The following is a 26,385-nucleotide window of genomic DNA, read 5'->3' as shown; positions in this document are numbered from 1 at the left end:
GGGATTAGTTACATTACAAACGTAATACAACAGTTGTATTCAGAAGTTGTTTCATTGATATTTTTTGTTTGTGTGTAAGAATTAAAGTTACATTCGACCTTTTATCGTAAAGATAGTCTATCATAACATAAAATTTAATATATAGGGATTGATGGATTTCCTTCATAAAATTATATAATCTTCAGACAAATACCAATAGGACGGTGTACCCAGTCTTATGGCTGTAATAACTCAACATTAATCGCTACTAAATAACAATTTAATTTGTTTCTAATATCTTCAATAAAATATCTAAATTGGTAAATACTCAATTATCATTAATAAGTCATTATCACGTAGACGCATTATCTCTCTTAATATGTATATTTAATTACCATCACAAAAATGCATCAAAAGTCTTATAAATAAAAAATAATCTAAATAAAATACTGTAGATATGGCGTTTAGTTTTAAAACTATATAAAATTGCTTCACCTATTGCATTCTCGGGACCTTAAATTGCACTCTATTGGATATTTCAAGATCATTATAAAATGTCTCATTTTATCGTTCTTAAATGCCCTAAACTGAAAAGGTACGTTCACATTTTTATTAAAATACTGTATGTATAATATTGTACATTTATGTCGACACCACCTACTCTAATTGATTCTTTACAGTATGCAAATTCGATGTGATTCTTTACACAAATAAAAGAACTGACATAATACTCATAAATACAGAGGACTGGTTAACTATTGGTGATAATAGCATCCATTACCTAAGTATTCTCGTTAAAAGTAGAACCTTCATAACATTAAAAACAAAAACATTTGTCACCAACATTGGTGACCAATTCTCCAATAATTAAAACAAAAGCATAACTAACTGACAAAGGACAACAGATATAAAACAACTAATTGTAACACTAGAAGAACTAGCTAAAGTAGGAGCAACATAATACTTAGCATAAAGATTGTCCCAGAAAGACATTCTTTGCACATGAGGGTTAAATCTCGCCTCTTCAACGTAGATAAAACCATTGTTAATAGTAGGAGCCCCATTACCTCCATAGAAGAGGTAGTTGGTAAGGTTCGGTCTGACTGGTGGCCAATCATTGCCTTTAGTTACAGGGATGGCATTATTTGTATTATTGGCAACAGTAGTGCCATTGGTAATAGAAGTTCCATTAGTCATTGCTGCAGAAGAGGTCACATTGGTCCCAGCAATGTTGGCTGTTGTGTTGGTACTGGTGGAATTGACAGTTGCTGTTGAGTTGACTAAATTGACGTTGACGATGTTACCCGCACTGGCAGTCGTGTTGTTCCTGGAAAAGACAGTAAGATTATTGTAGAAACTGCGTATGGATTTTGAATAGGCTTTAAATTGTAGCTTCAAAAGATTATTTATGAAAATAAAAATTTAAATTGCTAATGAATGTTTCAAATATGAGCTTTTTGGCCCAATCAAGAATAAAAAAGTAGTTCTTACCAGTTGTATGCGAAGTCAACGAAGCGCTTCACGATCGAATTGCTGACAGCCTCATCAACGGGACGTAGATCATAACCAAACAAAAAGTTGAGGAAGGCTCCGTGTTTGGCTCCACTCAAAGGAATCTGATTGTGCACCCAGTGAGAGTTCATGGTGCCCAAATAACTGAACTCCAACAATCTGACCTCACTCTTAGAGGTTAAAGCCCTTTCCTTAGCTGCCTTGATTACAGACACGAGAACTAGAGTGTCTCCTTCATAATCTAGGAAGTCTTCAATAGTTTCCATACTGATCGCCTTGCTAGCGAAGTAGTGATCACGGATGGCCGCCGCTACAGCTGTTCTATTTTTACCGAAGTCCATATCCACTTGAAGGAAATTGGTGAAGTTTGTCTGCATGTAGTTCAACCAGTTGCCATAGTCTGCTTGCGCTGCTCTCATTGTTCCTTCCCTGTTTGTATATCCGTATATAACGGGGATTTGAGGGTATTTTCCAGATCTCAGAATATTGATAGGAGCGTCAGAAAGGACTGTGAAGTTAGGATTTATTTTGGGGTCCTCAATACATGGCGCAAATTGTGGTGTGTTATTGAAATATTTGAAATCGTCCAAGGCCGTATTTAGAAGGTTAATATCGGTTTTGACTAGATGTTTTGCTAGGTCATCTCTTGCCTTGCCTCCGTAACCAAGTTTATCTCCCACTAACTGGGCAGACTGAATAGGGTCATAAGACACTGCCCAAGGGCCAGACTCGAACCACTCAGAATTATAGCTTTATGCACGAGACCTTCACTTTGAGGTGAAAGCGTTATCAAGTCCACCATCGCTGCTCCAGATGCGTGACCCATTAGAATAACGTTCTTAGGGTCCCCTCCAAAGTTGCCAATATTGTCCTTGACCCATTTCAGACCTTGAATGATGTCTTTCAAACCGGCGTTACCCGGTGCCTCTTGAACGTTCAAGCATAGGAATCCGAAAATCGAAAGTCTAAAGTTCATAGACACGAAAACAACATTATTTTCGACTAATCTTCGATATGAGAATACTTCAGTGTTCGTATTGGTGTACTCTTCAGCGTTGATCCAAACGATGACTGGTTTGGGATTTGTAACATTTTTCGTGAAAACGTTAACTGTGAGGCAGTTTTCTGACCCGACGAGACCTCTGGTTGTTGGCTGTGCGCAGATCACGGTGTTCTCAGTGGCGGGGAAGACTCCTGGATACCACGAAGGTAGAACAGGCGCCTGGAAAATACAACAATCAAAATAAGATAACGTTAAGGCGTGACCGCCATTTTACTGATAGTGGGCGCAAACAACTTTGTTACGGCATCGATAACAAACGTTTATACCGTCTTTAGAGTTTTATCGATTCATTTGTACTCTAGTTTTGTTAAACACACGATTACCAGTAAGTGGGGAACTATTGTCATGAAAATTTCGTGAGAGTTTTTCTTTAATTGCCTGCCTTAATTGTTCTTAGAATTCTCTGGAAGTAAACTACGGGATCGATTTTCAAATACAAAGTCTTTGTAAATTCTGCTAAACGGTGCCTTGTCTGCTGTTAATGTGTACAAAGTATTTAATTTGTATTTTCTTTAATTTCTTCTTTGAGAAAAATGGTGTCTTTTGTAGAGATGAGAATCAGTGGTGAAAATAGTGATAAATAATATGTTTGACAGCAATATGGTTTTCTAACAATTGAATTTGTGTAATACATTATGTAAGAATATACTGGAAGATGTACAAATTCCATTCACTCATCAAAGTTTACTTTAAATAAAGTTTTATTATGTCAACACTTTCTCGATCTGATAGTGACTCATTTTTAATCTAATGCCGACTCGATAAAATGTATCAATGTTGATATCATTTAATTCATGTTATTGTAAAATGACATACTTTAAGTTCAGTCACGATAAACTGTAGGTCCCGGCATTCATTGAACATCTTTGCAAGTCGTTAGGGGCAGTAAGAAGCCAGTAAGTCTGACAACCAGTCTTATCAAGGGGTATTGGGTTGCCCGGGTAACAGGGTTGAGGAGGTCAGATAGGTAGTCGCTCCTTATAAAATACTGGTTCTCAGCTGCGTCCGGTTAGACTGCATGCCGACACCTAGACAGATGATTCTTTAAGTTCAGTCTACCAACTTTATGATATTGTTGACTTTGCTAATGTCATCAAAAACATATTATGTAGTTACTAAGTACCAGGCAAGCATAAAATAAAGGAGCCATTCAAGGATTCTTCTAATGATCATTACTAATTAGTTTTTACCGGTTTTTCTTTTCTTATCAGTTCCGAATTAACTATAATTACTTTTTAATTGTTAGATTAACACAATTAGAAATACATTAAATTAAGAAGTTTAATTGGAGGCGTGACTGATAAACAAAACCTCATTGGTTGCACTAATTATTAAATAGTATAGATTATTAAATAGTTACTCTAATAGTTATTTTATCAATACATAAGATAATGGTTTGTAATTGGTTGCCAGGTAACAGTCTCGTAACTAAACCGATAGACATAATTTTGGTACACAGATAGTCTTGCTAGAAACCTTGGAAATGGCATATGCTTCTTTTTAACTGGGTGCGGAAAGTAATTAAAGGTACCTATATTGGGACTCGGGTGGAAACATTAGGACCATCTAAAACCTACATATTACAACAATGAATGTGCAGTCTCCCAGCTAATGTAATGTAAGCATTATAGGCAACTTATCCTACTCTATGACGCTTGAATGGCCTAAAATTGGTATCCACAGCTAATTCAAAAGCCCATCAGAGCCATAATATCCTGATATTCTGCCATCAACAGCAGAATTTCACGCATTCCCACCACTAATTGCATTGACACAAATCAAAGCTACATTTACCCTATCAAGCACCTCAGGAGTATCTTTGCCATTGGATTATCAACCCTATTATGTAGTACATAAGGTTGTAAAAATTACATTTAACAGGAACATTTACTCTAGCAAGCACCTCAGGTGTATCCTTGCCATTGCATTATCAACTCTACGTAGTAGTACATAGGGTTGAAAAGCTATACAACAGGAACCACGCTATTTCCAACACCTCAGGAGAATCACCTTGTTATTGCATTATCAACTCTATATTGTTAGTAATAGGGTTAACGAGTGTGTTCGATGATTAATTATTGAAATTGGTATCGAACTTGCGTTCCGGTGCATTGGTAATAATTGCTTGAAGATATTCAATTACAGACGACGGCACATCCGCCTACCTCAATCTGTCAAATTTCTTCAATAGATTTTCTACCTTATCACAATAGTGGAAGGTTAATGTTTGATTGGTAAAATTTCACAGATTCGGTTAGGTTGACCTATTGTCTTCTGTACCTTGTATGTAATTTTTCTATGTATGTATATAGTTTCCAACATATCTTGGACACCAATGACTGAGTAATTTTGGAGTCTGAAATCGCCAAACCGCCTTGAGCAAGGGTAGTGATTAACGCTCATTCCTTCAGTAAGAATGTGAGACCAGTACTTTTCAGTAGGGCAATAAATGGCTGATGCTGATTTATTAGAAATCGTGTTACTTATAGAAAGATAATTCTAATGCAGGTATAATAGAATTCCTACTATGTGTTTCCTTGAAAATCTCGTGACAAGTTATTATACCAATATCACAAATGAGAATATCCTCATAACGACAAGGCGAGGGTATCTAAAATTAGCTAATTATTTAAGCCTTTCATTAACAGATCACGATCAACTTAAAGAGTTAAATAGGTACTTAATTAAGTAACTTTTAATCTTGGCAGGATTTTTGTTGAATCAAAAATAAAATATTCGAAGATTAGAAGATTTCTGTGGTTTCATCAGCGAATCATTACATACCCTCGGATGGAAGATAGGATAGGTGTGTCACCCGGGGATAGTGTAGAGAAATTTTCTGTTATTTGTACTCGAATAAATCTTACTGGAAAAATGCCAAAATGCATCATCAAGGTAGGTGTTACATACAAAGCACGATGTTAAAATTATATTAAATGTTCGACAATCTGTTACGCCCTGAAGGAACCACTTTCTGAAACCGAGTTAAAAGTTGCCTACCTACCTATCTTCTCAGAACTGACTCTTTTCTAGACTGTGTACCCATTTAGATAGGTTCCATTTAGACAGGCAGAATTATTTTCGCATTTATATTAGTAGGGATTTGTATAAATACGAAACGCGTCGTCGCTTGCTCATAGAAATAGGTCATTAGTCACCCGGGAAATAAAATTATGACAAAGGTTCATCATAAAAATTTTTAATTCAACATTACGCTAGGTGATCAACGATGACGGTTGATTGTGATTGCACAATTTGCACAGGGATTTACTCAGATTGCATTCTTACTGACCAATAATTGCTCACACATTAAAATAATTGGAATAATGTATAGAATTACCTACCTACATCTGGCTTTGATTCAATTAGACCTATAGCAAAATACTCGGTATAAAATAGACGTTACCATCATAGTAAACACTAAATTATGTAAACAAACGTCAAAAACCATCTATTTTTAGGTGGTCGTGATCAGTCCGTCTTATAAAAAGTCTCAATGGGTTATATTCCACTGTCTAATAAAAGTGTACACAAATACCTACGTCATTGAAAATTCAGGAAGGTAGGTGTATCTAATATGGCAACAATTTGAATCGATAACAATGATGAATTGGATGTAGATACCCGAACAAGGGTGCCATTAAATACTATTAAAAGATATCTAAACAATGTGACAAGAATGATTAAGTAATTTTAGGTTATCTTACCTTAAACCGGCTTCGACCTGTCGTCCACCCAGCGTAGGGTATACCGTAGAAAGCATAATAATCTCCATCTGACGCCTTCCCGCCTTCCACGGTACCTTCAATAGTGCTCACTTGCAAACCATGCGCGTACGCAACTAGCAACACAAACAAAGCGTACGCAAACATGGCTATGTACACATGGAAGTTCTTTTTTCAAATGACGCGTGCGCCTGCGTCGGCTGCCGGTGAACGAATGACTAACGATGCGTGTTTGTTTTCTATCTGTGCAAGCCTGACTGTATCGGCATTATCAGCCCTCGCTACTTATCAATGAGGTCATCGCACAGATTATATAATTTACTCATAAGACAGTTTAAAAATGGAATCTTGTTTTCAAGGATTTTGCGAATCTTCTGTGTTTATTTTTTCGGTTTTTTGCAGTGGCCAGTGTTTACGTTTCTTATTCCACTGGTGTGATTGCTACGTCATATTGTATGAGTGTGTGTGTAGTTATTACATTGATTAGTTTGGTAGTGTGAGTGTGTGGGCGTAGAGGTGAAATTAAAGGGTCACCTCGCTTATTCGTCTTAGTAATTCGGTTATTACTTTGTGGTATATTTGGTGCTAGAATTGGGCCAAGCAGCTTGACATTTCTGAGCCAGCAATCATTACTTACTTTTCGTGATGAATGTGTCCAAATTCGGGGAATTCTGTCGCCAAAATTGTTGCTAAATATTGACATAATCATTATACAAAATTATGTTTCTAAATAAATATACATATTTTTTCTGCTTATCTTTTCGTCAAATATCTTTCGATACCACGTCAACTAAATATTTGTTCGATCATAAAATCTAAAAATAGAAGTTTAAAGTGTTTCTGAGTGTTTGTTCAACGAGCGATGCCGAAGAAATTGAAAATGTTTAATATAACATCATGATTTTTTATGATAATTGATTTGCTGATAATTGATTTGCTGATTTGATTTGAGTTAGGTATATTTATAACGTAAAGAATCACCCTTTGTTGCAAGACCCTAATAGTAATGGGGATAGATTTTATTATCGTCCCACATTTCTTTTCACATTCTGGTCCTAACATACATAAGCTAGTGGTAATCTCAAGGTAGTGGTAATCGTTGATTGTAATGTCCATTAAAAGATATCTTCTTTTAAAAGATTCGTTTCTTAATGGTTAGGAATCAAACCTGGCAGCAAGCGTTGACGATGAAAAGGTATTTTTGTCACCATTAAATAAAATGATAAACTGATAAGCGACGTCACGTTATCAAACAATTAACTTTTAATACATTTTTAATATTTTAACCATTCGAAATAAATTAAGGTTTAGACTGATAAAATACTTCGGAAAACCAATATGAAATCAACAGTATCAACACGTGATGCCTGGTAATTATATTCACGTGATAATATTTTAAGCAACTACCAAGCGCAGCGTAGGACGTCCACCAACAAGGTGGACAAACGACCTTATAAAGGTCGCCGGAAGACGCTGGATGCAGGTCGCCTCCAACGGGTATCTGTGGAGATCTAAGGGGGAGGCCTATGTTCAGCAGTGGACGTCCTATGGCTGAGATGATGATGATGATGATAATATTTTCTAATGTTGCCCAGTGGGACAGTACCTATAGGATCTAATATATTCAAAAGAGGAATTTTATATTTGTTTCTTGGCACACTCAAGTCTCCGAAACTATTGAACCGAACCTAACAGAAAATCTCTTTCTCTAATGGGAATCTCCACATTTTATCCAGGTTAGCGATATTTTTTTTTTTTATCGCGATGCCGAATAGGTAGAAGAACTTGAAAAAAGTGATTGTTAATTCAGAATTTCATAGTCTGAGCATTTCAGATATATGTAAGTCTCTCAGCAAAATGCAACTAAGATTTTAGTGAACATCTAAATATCTCCGTGACTATAAATACTAGGTACCTACATCTAACGTTATTAGCATATGAAGTGTGTACTTGAGTCTGTCATATGAAGACGTGAACTTAACGATCTCAGCCGACTGCTTAGTTCTGAAGAGACTTAGAGGTCAAGGGTTTGATATGAAGATGCACTTGTAGAAGTAATATATCTAAGTAAGTTAGGGAACTTGAATCATTTTTAAAGTGAACTTTTTTGATTATTGAGTAGATTTAAAAGCACTCGTGTGTTCTAAACGATGTACTCAGCAGACCCTAAAAATCTACATCGATAAATCTTATTACCTATTATCTAACACTGATAGACTTTCAAATAGGGCCAGGATTTCTTGAGATTAGTGCGATTAAGCAAACTGGCAACTGTTAAGTTTAACGTTTACTATTGTACCGATTGTACATACCTACTTTTCCGTAAGTACCCAAAGGGTAAAACGGGACTCTATTGTTTTCGCTCCTCTGTATGTCCGTCCGTCCGTCCGCCTGTCACCAGGCTGTATCTCATGAACCATAGTTGATAGTTAGAGAGCTGAAATTTTTACAAATGGTGTATTTTTGTTGCCGCTATAACAACAAATACTGAAAACTGGAATTGAATAAATATTTTGGGGCTCCCATACAACAAACGTGATTTTTTTGTCCAAAATAATGGTACTGAACCCTTCGTGCGCGAGTCCGGCTCGCAGTTGGCCGGTTTTTTTTTTGACAACTAACAACGGCCTATATAGGTTTAGTACCCTTTAGTAATACTGTACTTTAAAAACTACAATTAGGTACATTATAGTTGGCTGTAATCACCATTTAGCAGTTATAAACACTGGTGTTTAAACTGAAAATACGAATCGATTAAACGTGACCTTGTCGGTAAAGCTAAACGCCTAAGCGATTGCATGTAGCAATGAATTGTTGTAATTACGCCAGGAATAACCTTTAAATTGTAGGCGCTTTAGTTTTATACAAGCTTGGTAAAGAATTCTTAGAAAATTTGAACAAACTCAAAGGTTTATTCAAATTAGGCTGATAAATCAGCACTTTTCGAACGTCAAAAACAAAAGACAGCCCCCAGAACGCCCGCCCTTCCTATGTGTTTTTGCTGGGAAGAAGAAGTGGCGCAACAAACTCCGCAGGAGGACAATTCTTTCCTTTCATCGGAATTTTAGATGTCATTCATTCTTCAACATTATGTATTTTATTTATTTAAATTTTTCATCCAATTTGTTTTCCGTAACTCAGATGTCAATTTCAATATTCCAAGTTCCTTCCGCGTTTTACAAACTTTTGCGATATAGCGTTGACATGACGTACAGTCACGCGAAAAAGTTGTAACGCATTTCTCATTTATTATATTTTTTTTACATATCTACATAAAATGTTGGTATTTGTGTCACCATTTCTGTAATAAGGTTGAGGGGTGAACTACATTTTGTTAATAATATAAAAAAAACCCCTTTGTTAACAATGACAGGGTGAGTTAGAAAAATGTTTGCGTGTTTTGATTTTTGACGTCGGAATTTGTGGTTGTTGAATATTTTAGGCTAATTAGTAGAACAGCAGAAAGTACGCATATTCCATTTAAAGAAATAACAAGAATTTTTATACGGGCCTATATTGAATTTCTACATAAGTAAGTACATACATGACATACATCTCAATTCGTAAAAGTTTAATTTTAATTATTCGTCTCACACATATGACTTTTAATTCTGTGCTAAATTTCACTATAGAGAACCACTTTACCACTAAGCCATAAGGCCTCCAAAATAATAAGTAAAGGATTTCTAACAAACTCTCCAGATACTTAAAAGGCGTAGTTATGTACTAGCAATTACATTTTCGCTCCAGTTGGCAACGTGCCAAAGTTTGCCAAGTCGTTTGCCATGTATGCCAAAATGGCCAGATGTCTTCAGTTCCATATTTCATTTCTACGCCCGAATGACTTTAAAATTTTATTAATTTTGTGTGTCACTGTACCTATTTTTTATTACACGTATCTACAAAAATCGAATGGAAATTATTCATATTCATATTTATTTGCATACCATAATGTTACAATGGTGTTACAAGGGGCTTAAAGCTAGGTACATATTATGGACCCTGTTAGGGCACAGCAAAAGAAGGCTAGGAAGTTTAATTACAGTAGTAGATACAATAAGATACAATAATAATAGATACAATAGTAGATTAGGAAAACATAATTTTGCAAGTTATTCTATTAAACTATACGTTTTCTCGCGGATACGCCCACGTGACGTAGGAATTTCTTCCCGAGCCGAGACAAAACATGCAAACAGCCATGTTACTGGGAAATAGTGTAGCTTTCCAACAGTGAAAGAATTTTTGAAATCGGTTTGATTCAGTAGTTTCGGAACCTTCGGGGTGCAAACAAACAAATATTTCCTCCTTATTTTAGGTTTACTACAAGAGTTAGACAAAATAATCCTTAAACAGTCCAAATATTTCAAGAAAATTTACAATATTCTCAAACCAGTCTCACTAGTGGTACTTTATTACGTACCTATACCATTGTGTTGAAATAGAAACAATAGCACCACAATACCAAATGGTGCGCCACTAGCCGAGCTCTACCAAATTATCGATAAATTATTACCTCGATAGTGAATATGTCGACTGCGGTGTTGACTCTAAATCTTGCTTTGTAAATGTTCAATAACGGATGCTTGGGCTTTGGGTACTACAGGGTGATTTGATTTCCAAATTATTGAAGAGTTCATTTTCAATTGTTGCGCTCTTTGAAATAATGTATAGGTACCTTAGTTAGATCACTGAACATATTGAATCATTGATGCTCTTCGTGTCAATTTCACGACAAAATGCATGGATACATTTGGTTAGGTGAGTTTGATAATACCAAGAAATAAGTGTTGTTATTTTATCCAAGTGCCATAGTTACTTCTCACGAGTCACAAGCAAGACAATTTTTCCTATTTATCCCAATTTTGCTAACTCATATCGTCAGTTCTTATTACACTTCAGAAGCAAATCATAATACATTTCCCTTAATATTCCAAAAGTACCTAATGTTAATGAATCTTGAAAGAAGATTTGCAAATCCTATCTCAAATCACCGCAAACAAAAACAGTAATCCAGTACAAATCCCTTAATACCTAGACTTAACGTAGCTTTCCGAGATAACTAGATTTTCTGCCGAAAACATGCGCGCTATGGTCTTATCATCATTTATTATGTACTCTAATGTGAGGGACTCAAGGTCTAATTTAAGATAATTGGTGATTTTTGTATTTTGGGAGTATGGTTGTAGGTGTTTTTAAAAAAACATATTCTGTCGACCTTAGATTTACGTAAGTACGTTGACATAAGGCGGTTACCCCATTTTTAGGGTTCCGTAGCCAAAATGGCAAAAACGGAACCCTTATAGTTTCGTCATGTCCGTCTGTCCGTCTGTCCGTCTGTCACAGCCGATTTACTCGGAAACTATAAGTACTACAGTGATGAAATTTGATGGGAATATGTGTTGTATGAACCGCTACAAAAATATGACACTAAATAGTAAAAAAAAGAATTGGGGGTGGGGCCCCCCATACATGTAACTGAGGGATGAAATTTTTTTTTCGATGTACATACCCGTGTGGGGTATCAATGGAAAGGTCTTTTAAAATGATATAAAGTTTTCTAAAAAACATTTTTCTTAAAGTGAACGGTTTTTGAGATATCAGCTCTCAAAGTCGTAAAAAGTATGTCCCCCCCCCTCTATTTTTATAACTACGGGGTATAAAATTCTAAAAAAAATAGAGGTGATGCATGCTAATTAACTCTTTCAACGATTTTTGGTTTGATCAAAGTATCTCTTATAGTTTTTGAGATAGGTTGATTTAACTGTAATTTACGGAACCCTTCGTGCACGAGTCCGACTCGCACTTGGCCGGTTTTTTTTTATATCCTGCAAGTTTTCGAGGGAAATGATAAAAACTACAATAATACAATAATTAGGATTTATCAATTCATGATCAGCCGAGCCTTTTCTTAGCCGAACTATGTTGGGGTCGGCTTCCAGTTAATCGGATGCAGCTGAGTCCGGTGTTCTACAAGAAGCGACTGCCTATCTGATCTCAATCCCGTTACCCGGTTGTCAGACTTACTGGCTTCTTTCTTCTTACTACAGTTTATTTTGATCATCAAATTAATAAGATTTAATTACGAAAACACATCAGCTTCTACTTATTATTCATTATAGCAGTAATATCGTCATATCGTCTACCTATATAATTAGTAATTAGAGTCGGTAATTAATTAATATGCTTGTCTTCATTAATGAGAAACTGTAGGTGGGAGAAGGCTTCTTGTAATAAGGAAAAGTATCTTTTCAATTTATCTTTCAGCGAAAAGATACATTTAGCGTTGTCTTCTTTCTGAATCCGAGGGATATACTTGTATGCCGAAGATTGATATTTCAGATATAAGTATATCCCTAAATACCTAGGCATATAGCTATATTACGACTTTCTCTATTTTACTGTATTATGCATGATGCATAGGGGCAGACTGAAGAAAAAATAGATGGATTGCCTAAATTAGCCAAAATATAATACCTATGGACAACAAATAACTTGGCTTATTATGTATGGGGTTGCTTCCTCAACTTGTAATCTACCTAAATTATAGACGTCTATTTTATAAGTTAATACGAGGGCAGTTTCTACCTGAATTACTTTAAATGGAGGGAGGAACATTACCCTTTCACTTAGTTTTTTTTAGCACCAAGTAAACTCAATTAAGTTAAGCTGCCAACCTGGATATACCCCTAGTTGGTAAGGAAATTGTAACTTTATTACTAAGGCAATAAGATTCTAATTAAGAACAGCTGCTTGCGTCAGAGTTGGTAGAACAAGCGAATTTGTCCTTATGTTTTAAGAGGTAAGGTTCAGAATGGATGTGTGTATTTTTCTGTTTGTCTTGCGTGTATGGAAATAAGGTAGGTTTAATTTTTGAGATTGTTTGATATGAAAAGTATAAAGGCTAGAACAGACTTGGTGGGAATATAACTATAGTAAGTTCAACTCAGTCGTGCGCGCGGCCCTATGTGTGGGTAAGGCCCGGTATCCACCAAAGCGGAGAGGAGAGGAGACGAGAGGAGATGTGACGCGAAGCTGGTAGGTTATTTCCACCAAAGCGGAGAAGAGATGCGTTGCGGAGAGGAGATGTCAACTGTTTGTAGCTCTGTCTACGAAAGCAGCCAGTCAATCGAATGACGTTTCGGGACGTGCGAGGCGCGCGGAGAAGGCAGCGCAGCCCGGCCGCCCGACTAGACACTTCTCCGCTCTGCCACGCCGCTTGCTCGCTCGCTGCACAAAATTCTATAGAAAAATGAGACGTCTCCTCTCCTCTCCGCTTGACCCATTTCCACCAAAGCTAAGCGGAGAAGAGATGTGGAAATAAAGAAATCGGATTGGTTCATTCAAACACATCTCTTCTCGTCTCCTCTCCTCTCCGCTTTGGTGGATACCGGGCCTAACCCTTGTACATATACAGTGACTTTGTGTGCGTGACAAGAGGTACAGTCGGGTACAAATACAGTTATTTAGGGGTTGTATACGGCTGTTTAAAGTACAGTTATTACGTAATTTAGTTTATTTATTTATAATGATTCTGTATCGCTACTTGAAAAATCAAATGATGAATTTTCGGATTCGCTACTTTCACCAATGTTAATTATAAATTCTGACTCCATGTCAAAATGTCTATAGTATTCTTCTTTTTTCTTTTGTACATGTCGACAAGTATAACCCAACATCCCTTCATCAATTTGACTTAAACGTTCATTTATGAGTTTCATTATTTCCGTCTTATTTTGGTCGACATTATGCGAAGCAATATAATTTTTTTAAATTCCCCACATTTTGTTTCCATTATTATACTAAATTATAGGTCTTTTACATTCTTAGTCCACACATTTATTTATTGTCCGCGTACCCCGAGCTAGAAAATATGCAAGGAGTATTTAATTCATCTTAGATATTTCACTTCATTTATTTCTTAGATACTGTCAATGTCAATTTGAAAAGCCGTATGAGAAAATAATGATAAACTGTAAAATGTAATAATAAAAAGCTTTGAATGTTGTTTCATATTTTTGAAACGCTACCTGACTCCTTAAAACATTTTCTCCGTGAAGAACTAGACATTTTCGTAAACGACTGTACCCATAACAAAAAGCGATGAGAACACGTCATGCTCGGACGACGTCACTGTCACACGAATGAAAGTTGTATATTTACAAGCCGACGCACACATAGGGCCGCGCGCAAATCTGAGTTGAACTATCTATAGCTACATGTAACATATTCTCATATTTTTTGCTCAACTCTAAGTATAAACTTTTATGAGACGAAAACCTTATTTAAATTTTGAAAAGTAACGTAAGTAAAGAACCGATTTCATTTTTACAATGTAAAAAGAAAAGTATCTTCCTACTGCAATAATGTACTAAACATAAGTAGACTCGATAAATAAGTAGAGGAAAAACTATAGGTAAGTTCCGTTAAGAGTTTGCAAAACTTAGAAATAAACTATTTCCAACTCCTAGCAGACGCTGTAAGTTGAATGTTCAAGGATTCAATGAAAACTTTCATACCAATTACTTAATACATCACGTACCGTATTAAATCTCAACAAGCCGTACTTATAATAAATACGGGAACAGAAGATTCACTTTGAACAAAAACAATAAATTAAAGTTAAAAAAAGAAAATGATACATACGTATGTAGATAGATTATTTTTGTACACTAAGAAAATTAACAACACAAAAAATCACAATACACGAAGAACCTATAGGTATCAGTTATTTCTTCGGGTTTTAACTACCTCTATATCCATATACATACATACTCAGATAAATATTTGGAGGAACACACAACTGAAGCAGCTAATTGGTCCAAAAGCATGAAATTTTTCATTAATATTTACCAATTACATTAAAAAAGATATTTTTCGAAATATCTTAGACAGTTTTTCAACATTAAAACAAAATCTTTCCTACTAAATTCAAGATCTCGAACACATCTTAAAATAACGGTTGCTAACTAACTCCACGGTGTATACTTCTTTCCATTTTCAAATTATTCTTTTAAACCACATTTACTTATACAGTGGCATCCTATAAGGCCTGTCCTTCGCTGCAGTTGCGAAGGTCAGCACGCTAGGCCTGCGGAAGTGGGCCAATTATGGCCTTTTTATATCACGTCCAGTGCACGATATGTGGGTACTTTATGCGAACTTAGCTTAGTTATACAGGGTTATTGGTAAAACACTAACAACCTTGCAGGATTGTATTACTAACATCATAAACTACAAATTTTGTTCTATGACTTTTTATAAAACATAATACATTTGCAAAAAATGAACCTACAAGATTTAATTGTTCTATCTAACACATTTCAACTCTATTTTGCTATAGTGATAAAATTTGCGTATGACGCGTCGCGGGCGCATAAAAACGACTGACGGCCGCTTGTAAATAGGTCAAGTTCAAACGCTCCCCCGCCGCCGCCCGAGCCCCGCTCTTCTCCGCTGTCTTTTGTACTACTGTTTACCTAATTAGCGCTTTGCTTCGCATAAACTTCGTAAATTTTAGAGCGTACAATTGAAAAATTTTAATTTTTGTGTGAAAATTTTGATGCACTAAAATCTGAGAATTATTAAAAGTCATAGAACAAAAGTTTTAGTTTATGATATCAGGAATATGGTCCTGAGAGGTTGTTAATGTTTTACCTATAACCCTGTATATTACGGTGTAGGTAACGGAATTTTATAAATGGGTTATATATTAGAGTTGGTTTTTGCTTGCTATGATATCATTTTACGAAACTATTCCTATTTACCTTGCATTTTTGCAAGATTTAAGCATAATTTTTAAGTGAACGTAGTGACGGTAAAACATGCGTAGATTCGGGATTGGCGGTCTTTTTTTTTTATCGACCTAAAATCATCAAATGACCCCTCCCGCTGTGGGTTAGCAGCGGTGAGGGAGTGTCAGACTCTTACTGACTAAAATCGTCGTGTTCCGTCATAGGCCTTTTATGTACCAGGGCCGCGGTATCTCTTTCGAACAACCCGCAGCCCCGGCAGGCCTTGGCCCTGCTGGGCCCCGCTGGGGTTGCTGACATCTCTTTGAGGAGCGCGTGGAACAACGCGCGCCGTCGACACGGGTCTGTCGTCTAGAAAGACAGAGGGACGATGAGCCACCCGAACTCACCGCCCACAGACCCACGCCTACGGTGGCCGGGAGTCATCTCGCGACACCCGGCGCCCATGGTGTCTACCTGGGGCCCGATTCTCCTAATTTTACTTAAGCGGCCTTCGATTGACGTTCGACTCGATTCGACTGAGATCCAATCCCGACTCGATTACGATTGAAGCGTATGTGGCATTCCGCTATTTTTTCTTTGAAATAAACGTTTTTATCCTTTTCTGTCATTCAATAATGAATCATTTTGTCTGCAAATGATTAACTATTGCAATATGATTGTAGAGCAAACTACCGAATAAACCAAAATCACCAAAATAGCAGACCAATCGCAAACCAATCAAATGTCAATCGAATACGATTGGTCTTTTATTGGTAGCAGAATGCCCGATATTTGTTAAAACTGCTATTACGATCATATTGCGATTCGATTTCTATTAGATTTTGACATTATTAACTTAGGAGAATCGGGCCCCAGGTCCAGCGCGGCGGCCGGGATGAGAGGTGCGAACTCTCTGGCGTTCCGCCTCCTCCTTCTCGAGCATGACCGCTTCGCAGAAGGAGGCGACGGCATCCCATTCCCTCTCGCCCCGGACCATGGCCTGAACCAGGGCCGGACGCGAGAGGTCGCCGCCGCCCAAAGCCTCGACGAGGACCCGGCGGTGCCCTTCCCATGCGGGGCACACCTGGACTGTGTGGTCCACCGTGTCCTCGGGGCTGTCCGCACAATGGTGACACCCGGGCGCCTCCTCACGACCGATGCGGTGCAGGTACCTCCAGGTTGGCGGTCTCATTCAACGAAATGAACGAAATATCACTTTATTGAAGCTTAATTAGCAAAATGAAATCTGTGGTATCTGACTATGGAACACAACAAAGATCAAGTATTTAGGTGGTATCAGATCGATTGAAAAATTATTAGAATAACGATTTTCTTTTAAAAAATATTTTGCTATTGTCGTGTCAACTGTCAGAGAACTGTTAAGTCTGCAGTGTGCGGTTACTTTTTTGACAAATACATGCTCACCCCCGCACTAGAGACATTTAATGGTTACTTAGGCCGTTCCTTAGTGCAGATTTTCTATGAGAATGTGTCCATTAAAGCAAAATACAATTTACGTGAAAATATAACCCTTATGTCGAAACCTCCAAATAATTTAGCTGTAACATCAATCGCAGAGCAAGCAACAGTTCATTATAAATGAGGGCCCGACAGCACCGCGATTAATATTGCATCGCCTGCACTGGGTAGCAACAGGTTCTTTATCCTTTATAATAAAGCCTTGGGTGACTGTTTTGACTGTCGTGTGCACTGAAACATGAAGAAAATTTACATTTATTCCGATTAACTTGAATAACTTTCGGACATGCTCCCAGTGGTTAGCGATGACGAGGATTTTGACGCTTCACTCGCGGTCAATCTATCTCTTCTTCAGTCTACAAACATGTTTATTCTTCTTCTCTTTAACACACCTTCTAACTCTCCAATATTTCAACTTGCATTGCCCCCCCCTCCCCCGGGTTGGTGCAAAAACCCTTGTCCACTTCCCTCTGGGCCGGGTTTTGCCCCTGCGCGTCGTTTAGGGGCAAGGATGAGTCTATCGCGCTATTCATTTTCTCTTATCATATTGCTAGCAAGATTTGCCTCTATTTTTACGACCGGCAGCTTCGAATACCTTTATACCAAGGTAAAATCCAACAGACATTCATCAAAGCTCATCATGCAATCGCTCTCACTCACCACTGCAACCAATTTGCAATCAATTATTGTCACGACGAGGGAATAGGAGCTGGGAACAAAAAACCACGTCCTTAATTAAATAAGGCAATTTTTCACTTCATGGCAGTTTTATGGGGTAGCGTGTATGAAACTGAGGGTATATTTTAATGGTGTTTTGCAAATAATAAATATTCGCTGGTAATAGACCCTTTTGAACTGAGACCTTCGAAAGATCTATGGAGTTAAATGTTTAAAATACACCGGTGCGTTTTGAAAGTAATATTTTTTCTTGCAAATCTAAAGTATAATAATTCTGTTTTAGTCCTAGTTCACTCACAAGAGCTAATTTGTTAGGTATGAATTTATTAGACCCAAAATCCTTGGTAGGTTATTAAGAAGGGCTGCAATTCGCTTTGTTGGTTTTAATCTTCTAATAATTGTATTGTTTTGGTTTCAGGTAAGCTACACATATAGCAATAATGTTAGGCCATCATTATCTTCGTCCGTAAGTAAGGAACGTTCTTTGTAGCACACGTTTTACACATGAGGAATTCTTGCGTCCCTTGTTCTAGCGCACGGTTCGGTACATCAGAATCAATATGGCTGCATGTTGTGTCAATATATAGGGTTACCATGCTCGTATATAAAAAATACATGTTTTTTTTATAGGCGTGTTATTGTGTAAATCCGAAGTAATACCACAGATTACCTTAATAGAACAGTTACTTCGGTAATCGGTAATAGGTACTGGAAAAGTAGCGTGTTTTTGGAATGACAAAAGAGATTTCTTGGTATTTTTTTAATGTTCTATGCGAGATAATATAGCAACTTGGTACTTTAATTATCATGTTCATAGTTGATCTCGACTCTCTCTAGGAAATATTATACTTATGGAATATTTCAATACGGATTGGTTTACCAAACCTTAATGTTTACCTAATAGAAAGACATGTGTTGCTGGGGAGTTTGTTGCGCCACTTCTTCTTCCCAGCAAAAACACATAGGAAGTGGTGGAGGGCGGGCGTTTTGGGGGCTGCCTTTTGTTTTTACGGTCGAAAAGTGCTGATTTATCAGCCTATTTTGAATAAACTTTGAGTTTGAGTTTGTCCAGAGAAAGATTAAAATATTTTGGCAACAAATAAAATTTCATTTTCCTGATAAAGCGAGCATTGGCGCCATGCTTGTTCTTGTGTCAATACAATTGCCACGATAGCAGCTTCAACAATCAGATTGCCAGAAACGTTGAAGTTAGCAAACCTTTCGAAGCTTAGCTCCGAAGGCGAATTTTATTTTGTCAGCAAATTGAATTTGAAGAATGCTTTGAATAGCACAATGAATGATGTCCCTTTATTTTGTTTGTCTATGTAAATTCAGGCCTTTGGCGCTATGTGATTTTAAAGCTCTCCTTGATTTCAGCATTCATACAATATGTGCTTCATTTATGACATTTAAAGAGGACATAAATTCTAATATAATAAAGAGGAATAATTTTTTTTATATGTTTGTACCCTAAAGGCTCCGAAAGTATTCAACCGATTTTAAAATACCTACGAGCTTGTGATCTATATACATTAATTTAAGTCTTTTGAGGGGCGCACCCCCTCCCGAACAAGCCGGTTTCCGAAGAGGCTTTATTTAGTACCATAGACCACATCCATACGCTGCGGCAAGTTATACAGAAGACCGAGGAGTATAACTTGCCATTATGCTTAGCGTTTGTGGACTATGAGAAAGCCTTCGATTCGGTGGAAACATGGGCGGTACTTGAGTCACTCCAACGATGCCATATTGACTATCGGTACATCGAGGTGTTGAAGTGTTTGTATTATAACGCCACCATGTCGGTCCGAGTACAGGAGCATAGCACGAAGCCGATTCCATTGAGAAGAGGCGTTAGACAGGGGGACGTAATCTCCCCGAAACTGTTTACCGCCGCAATGGAAGACGCCTTCAAGCTCCTGGAATGGCAAGGACTTGGCATCAACATCAACGGCGAATACCTACATCACTCACCTTCGGTTTGCCGACGACATCGTAGTCATGGCAAAGTCGATGGAGGAACTCAGTATGATGCTCGACGGCCTCGACCGAGTTTCACAACGGGTGGGCCTGAAAATGAACATGGACAAGACGAAAATTATGTCAAGTGTCCATGTTCAGCCCACCCCAGTCTCTGTTGGAAGCTCGGTACTCGAAGTTGTTGACTCATATATCTACCTAGGACAAGTAGTCCAATTAGGTAGGTCCAACTTCGAGAAAGAGGTCAACCGCCGAATCCAACTCGGCTGGGCAGCGTTCGGGAAACTACGCAATGTCTTTTCGTCCGACATACCTCAGTGCCTCAAGACGAAAGTCTTTAACCAATGTGTGTTACCAGTGATGACTTACGGCACCGAAACGTGGTCTCTCACTATCGGCCTCATCTCAAAGCTCAAAGTCGCTCAACGAGCTATGGAGAGGGCTATGCTCGGTGTTTCTCTACGTGATCGAATCCGAAACGAGGAGATCCGTAGACGAACCAAAGTGACCGATATAGCCCACCGGATTAGCAAGTTGAAGTGGCAATGGGCAGGCCATATTGCTCGCAGAGCAGATGGCAGATGGGGCCGAAAAGTGCTGGAGTGGAGACCACGGACTAGCAAGTGCAGCGTAGGACGTCCACCAACGAGGTGGACAGACGACCTTATAAAGGTCGCCGGAAGACGCTGGATGCAGGTCGCTTCCAACAGGTATCTGTGGAGATCAAAGGGGGAGGCCTATGTTCAGCAGTGGACGTCCTATGGCTGAGATGATGATGATGAGGGGCGCACTCAAGTTACCCATTGTAATTAGTACAGGTATTGTGTGCCATAATTACTTTTAATCCATAACCCTTATAAAGCTGCTATTTCATAAGAAAAACTCAACATTTCGAAGATGTTACGACACTGTACCTAAAGGCTAACAATAACTCACAGACTTACGCTCATCTTCCAAAACATTTGATAAACAGGGTGCTTCATATTCTAAGCGGGCACCGGGCAATCATCTAAGTGGGTTCTTACAGACAATTACAGGACCTTTCAGTAGATTAAACTGGTAAGACCACTGCTATTTTAAATAGGGCATACAAATTGCCAGTGATTTGCGTCAATGGCTTAGAAACCCTTCGCTAAGTAACTATTTTATTTGAAGCTTTAGTTAAGTGACTTAGTTTAGCTTGTGGACTATTTGAGGTGTCATTTATTTAACTGTCAAATCATTCTTTGGAAAATCTTTTAAAAGTTCTTTACTATGTCTTTTTACACAGTCTATCTACTTCTCTTTATTCTAACTCTCCTACTACGGGTCTGCTGGAAGAGATTACGTTAGAAATAAGCAGTACCTTTGTACAATTTTATGCTATCTCTGCTTCTTTTATATTGTCTCTGTGTACATAAATGGTTAAAAAAATAAAGGTGCTGTAATCGGACAAAAATCTAATTTTGTTATTACGGCCACATTTCACTTGCGTTGAGTTATTGGTCCCTTATTTTGCTTCTACCTGTACTTTTAATGTAACTATTAGGTCACCCTTGGGGTCCCGTTGACAAAGACCTTTTTATAATCACAGTCCCCAACCTTGATCGCATTGTATCGAGACAGCTTGATTCTGTTAGTTTATACAATATTTTGACAACATCCAGTAACGTTAGACCCTTATTTCTATTGGTTAATAAAACCAGCAGAGCTCTTGTTATATTGGTTGGGTTTTAAAAAGGGATAGACATATCAATTGTGGGTTGAAGAAAGGGAGAAGCGTATCGTTGTATTTATTCGCATTCAAGAGTCATGCGTGCGCGCCGATTTTAACAGTTCTTGATAAATAAATAAACAATAATATTACATGTTATGTTGGCTCATTCGCGTTTATTGTGAAATAAGTGTGTAAGATTTAAATAAATTAAGACAAAGGGATGTGTAAAGTGTGGTGTAGAAATTGAGTTAAATAATGTTTTTGTGTAGTGATTAAAAGTGTTTCGATAAGTTTTGACAATATGTGCGCCTCGGTTCTAAAGTATATAAAGGTCAGAGTTTTTTTTTGTTATTCTAAATTTATTTAGGGGGTTTTATCATAGATAAGGTCAGAGTTCTTTTAATTTTTTAAAACATTTTGCCGTACTGACTATGTTTATTTTAACTGTACATACAAAGAGAACAATAATAGTAATACCTAAGTCAGTAGGTACATAATTTATTTCCAATAATAGTTTCTTTCGAATACTTTCTGCGATTTATTCATATTTTATAGGTACTATAAGGGATTGGTCAAACTGGCTTCTAAAAGTTTTAAAATAAATGGAGAGAAATATGTGCTTTTTCCGTTGTTTTTTTTTTGTTCATTTACGTGTAAGTAATAAATTGTTTGAAGTAGATATCTCTAAAATATGGGAGCCCAGTTGAAGTCTTGTTTTTGTAGATAGGCTTCGTTTGGCAATGGCCCAACGATGCTGTTTTGGATTTTATTTTACTCTAAACACATTGGTGAAAAGGGGCACAAAATATTAACCTACTTTTTAATTGTATTAGGTACTTTCTACAGAAAAAAAAACTGGTAAACAAATTAATGTATACTGAAAAAAAACTAAACTCCTTCAGAACGTAGTTTAAACTGGATTGCCAGTATTAACTTTGACTGTACGGTGGACTGCACATCAGTGGTAACTGTCATGCACCTTAACTCAATAGTAATAAGTACGATTTTCCTATAAAACTGTTACCACTGACCTGAAGTTGACTGTAGGTATGTAGGTAACATAATAACTATCATGAAAACAGTAAAATTATCTCAAAAGACAACTTAACATTCTGTTCTCATCAACTTTTGCAAAACATTTCATTCCTGCTTGTTTGTTTTCAATTGTCCGTTTATTTCAGTTTCTTGAAAAGCAGGTGAAACTAATATAAGATACTGTATAAAACTTTTAATGGGCTCTGTAACGAAAGGCCGTAGCATGGTACTTACTGAAAAAAAAAACGACTTATTGCGTTAGTTTTTTTTTATATAAAAAAATGAAAGTATTCATCATCTGCCTAGCCTTTTTCCCAACTATGTTGGGGTCGGCTTCCAGTCTAACCGGATGCAGCTGAGTACCAATGTTTTACAAGGATCGCCTGCCTGCCTGACCTCCTCAACCCAGTTACCTGGGCAACCCGATACCCCTTGGTAAGACTGGTTGTCAGACTTTCTGGCTTCTGACTACCCGTAACGACTACCAAAGATGTTTAAATGGCAGCCGGGACCTACAGTTTATCGTGCCATCCGAAACACGGAAGAACTCATTATGACAAGATGGTCACCCATCCACGGACCGACTGCGCCAAGCATTGCTTAACCTTATGATCGATCGATCCGTGCGGCTTTGACTTAGCCACGAGCTCTTGAAAGTATTGTTAGTGAGAAAATCGCTAATTGGATGATTCTACTACTTATACAAAAGATACAACGGAAAAGCGGATTTTTCTGTTAAGTTTTTGGCACCAGGAACAAGTTTTTTAATGATCAGAATTTCAAACTTTGCGTAGGTAGGTATTTTGAACGAAAACTATACTAGCCGTGCTTGACGGCTGTTTGCAAATAGAATTATAAATAAGTAGACAGGTGAGTAAGTATATAGAGGCAACCATAGAGACACTGTCTAATACACTCCATTGAAGATTAGCATCCCGCAATTTACTCACCAACTGCATTAACAAGAAATAGCTCTTAAGTCACAAGACATAAAGTCCAAAGCACTAATACGATTACTATCCGATCTAGTCTATGCGACTACCGACACTAAGACGAGCCATTCAAATCCCATAGGATTAAGCTTTAGGTAACTACTTGGATCTAGTGATGCATTTACCTAATACTATGTACCTACATATCATGGCTACCTAGTAGATCTACCTATACCCAATCAATTCATCCTAGAATTAGAAAAATTGATTTTGAATAATATTATATCTCTGAACAAGCCGTTTTCCCGCGGTTTCACCCGCGTCCCGTGGGAGCTACTGCCCGCACCGAGATAAAATATAGCCTAGCCTATGTTACTCGCAGATAATATAGCTTTCTAATGGTGAAAGAATATTTAAAATTGGTCCAGTAGTTTTTGAGTTTATCCATAACAACCAAAGAAACAAACAAAGTTTTCCTCTTTATAATATTAGTCTAGATTAGTATAGATGTAATTTGACATTCAAAAAAAATCAGAATCTCTTAACGAAATAGTAACGGGGTTAGGATATGTCTAGGCAGGAGATGATACAAGAAAAAACCGGCCAAGTGTGAATCGGACTCGTTCACGTAGGTTTCCGTACCGATGCATAAAACGGACAAAAAATCACGTTTGTTGTATGGGAGTCCCCCAAAATATTTATTTAATTCTAGTTTTCAGTATTTGTTGTTATAGCTGCAACAATAATACATCATCTGTGAAAATTTCAGCTCTCTATCTATCACGGTTCATGAGCCTGGTGACAGACGGACGGACGGGTGGAGGAGCGAAAACAATAGGGTCCCGTTTTACCTTTTGGGTACGGAACCCTAAAAATAAAGCTTTGGTTTACCTTCTTTTCTGAAAAACTGAAGGATCAGGTTCCCCAGCGATAATGAGAAGATTGCTTAAATAAATATCTACTTACACAATGAATTTTCTTCACTCATAACACGTCTACATTTTCCTGTTACTTTGACACGTAACCGTGTTTACTTTGCCATGTATGTTGAAGCTTGAACTCTATACAGAGTGTTACAAAAAACCTCTGAACTTGAAAAGGGTTGAATTAATATTAAGACCCCATTTACAAAAATCTAAAACCATTTTACTAATCTACGGAAGAATTACTTGAGGAAACCTGGACTTTAAAGTATGAAATCAGCAACCCGCATTGAGCAAGCGTGGTGATTTAAGCTCAATCCTTCTCCGCGTCAGAGGAGGCCTGTGCGCAGCAGTGGGACGATAAAAATGCTGTAACAGTGACTACAGGAAGAATACTTAAGTTATTGGTTAATCAATCATATTTCAGTAGCATTAAAATACTATGTAGAAAACGTCCTTTATTTATAACTAACATTCGCGCATTCATAATATAAAAATAACAGCATTAACTGTTTTAGCTGCATCAGTCTTGAAGTCAGTGACGACGGAAGTTTTTTTTATGCTTTTTAGTGTTTATTGAAGTCGGTAAAAATTTACTGGCATTTTTATAACACCCTTGTTTAAGATCCTTTGCGATATACTCTTCCGTAGAAGACTAGCAAAACCTCTGTAAACAGTTATTACATTTTCTATAGGTATTGTATAAAGAGGACAAAAGAAAAAAGTTCTGAAACAAAATTAATTAATAAGGATTTACCTTGAGCCCGTAATCTGCAGGAATTTCTTGCTTCGACATTTGTATAAGGTATGGGTTTTTGAAGACTGTCATTTATCATAAAAGAAAAGGAGTATGATAAGTAAATAAATAAATAATGCCGGGGTAAATACATAAATCGTTTATTACTTCACTTTGTACAATTTTTTACAATACTTTTGCTTAATTCTAAATAAGTGTTCATGCATGATTTGTATAAAGATGATAAGAATAAAGATAATGTCTTACAAACAATATAAATATCTTACAACAATTGTTCAATATGCAATAAAAAAATGAATTTTGTTTTTCTCGAGCGGGAGAGTCCAAACCGTAGAACTGATGATGAGGTCCTCCTTACCGATATTATCGACCACGACGACTGTTCCCATATAAGGAGTCTAACCAACTGCGCAGGACATATTACAGTAGGCAAGCATTTTTGCAGACACAGGTGCACTCGCTATTCCTTCACTCTTATGGTCCAGAGCGTGTACGCTCGGCGCGCGATGTCAACTTTAGGTAATTCAACGCAAAAAACCGCGCAGACTAGCGTCGCGGCTGTGTGCGTGCCTATCATACTTCACGTATAGTCACACAAACCATTTTGATCCTTTCGAGTGAAATTGGTAGAACAAAAAATATATTATTTAGTAAATAGTTAATAGCGGGAAAATAGTGTAAGTCTATGGATGTCTAAAATATAAAAGCATGAAAATAAGTCGTTAATACTTACACTCTTTTGCAAAAAAATCGGGCACCTATGAAAACCTTGGTTTTGAGGACTTTCTGTATATTACATACAATTTTCAACAGTACTAAATAGTCGACTGATGATTAATGACAATGTTAAGAGTTTCTGTATTTTAACCGATTTCAAAAAAAGAAAGGAGGA

General features: G+C 37.2%; 2 protein-coding genes across 2 annotated transcripts in view; one reads left to right on the top strand and one right to left on the bottom strand.

Moving 5' to 3' along the window:
• Nucleotides 1-26,385, top strand: part of Trpm (Transient receptor potential cation channel, subfamily M) — a 234,964-nt gene that overhangs the window by 51,127 nt on the left and 157,452 nt on the right.
• LOC110381279 (venom carboxylesterase-6) lies at nt 42-6,537 on the bottom strand. Its single transcript, XM_021341608.3, is given in 4 exon segments — nt 42-1,306; nt 1,471-2,212; nt 2,215-2,713; nt 6,262-6,537. Coding segments are annotated over 4 exon segments (1,866 nt in total). The 5' UTR covers nt 6,427-6,537; the 3' UTR covers nt 42-846.

Source organism: Helicoverpa armigera, chromosome 15 (assembly GCF_030705265.1).
Source record: "Helicoverpa armigera isolate CAAS_96S chromosome 15, ASM3070526v1, whole genome shotgun sequence".
Taxonomy (NCBI): Eukaryota; Metazoa; Arthropoda; class Insecta; order Lepidoptera; family Noctuidae; genus Helicoverpa; species Helicoverpa armigera.
Note: the sequence above shows the minus strand (reverse complement) of the source record. Positions and strands in the feature narration are given on the sequence as shown.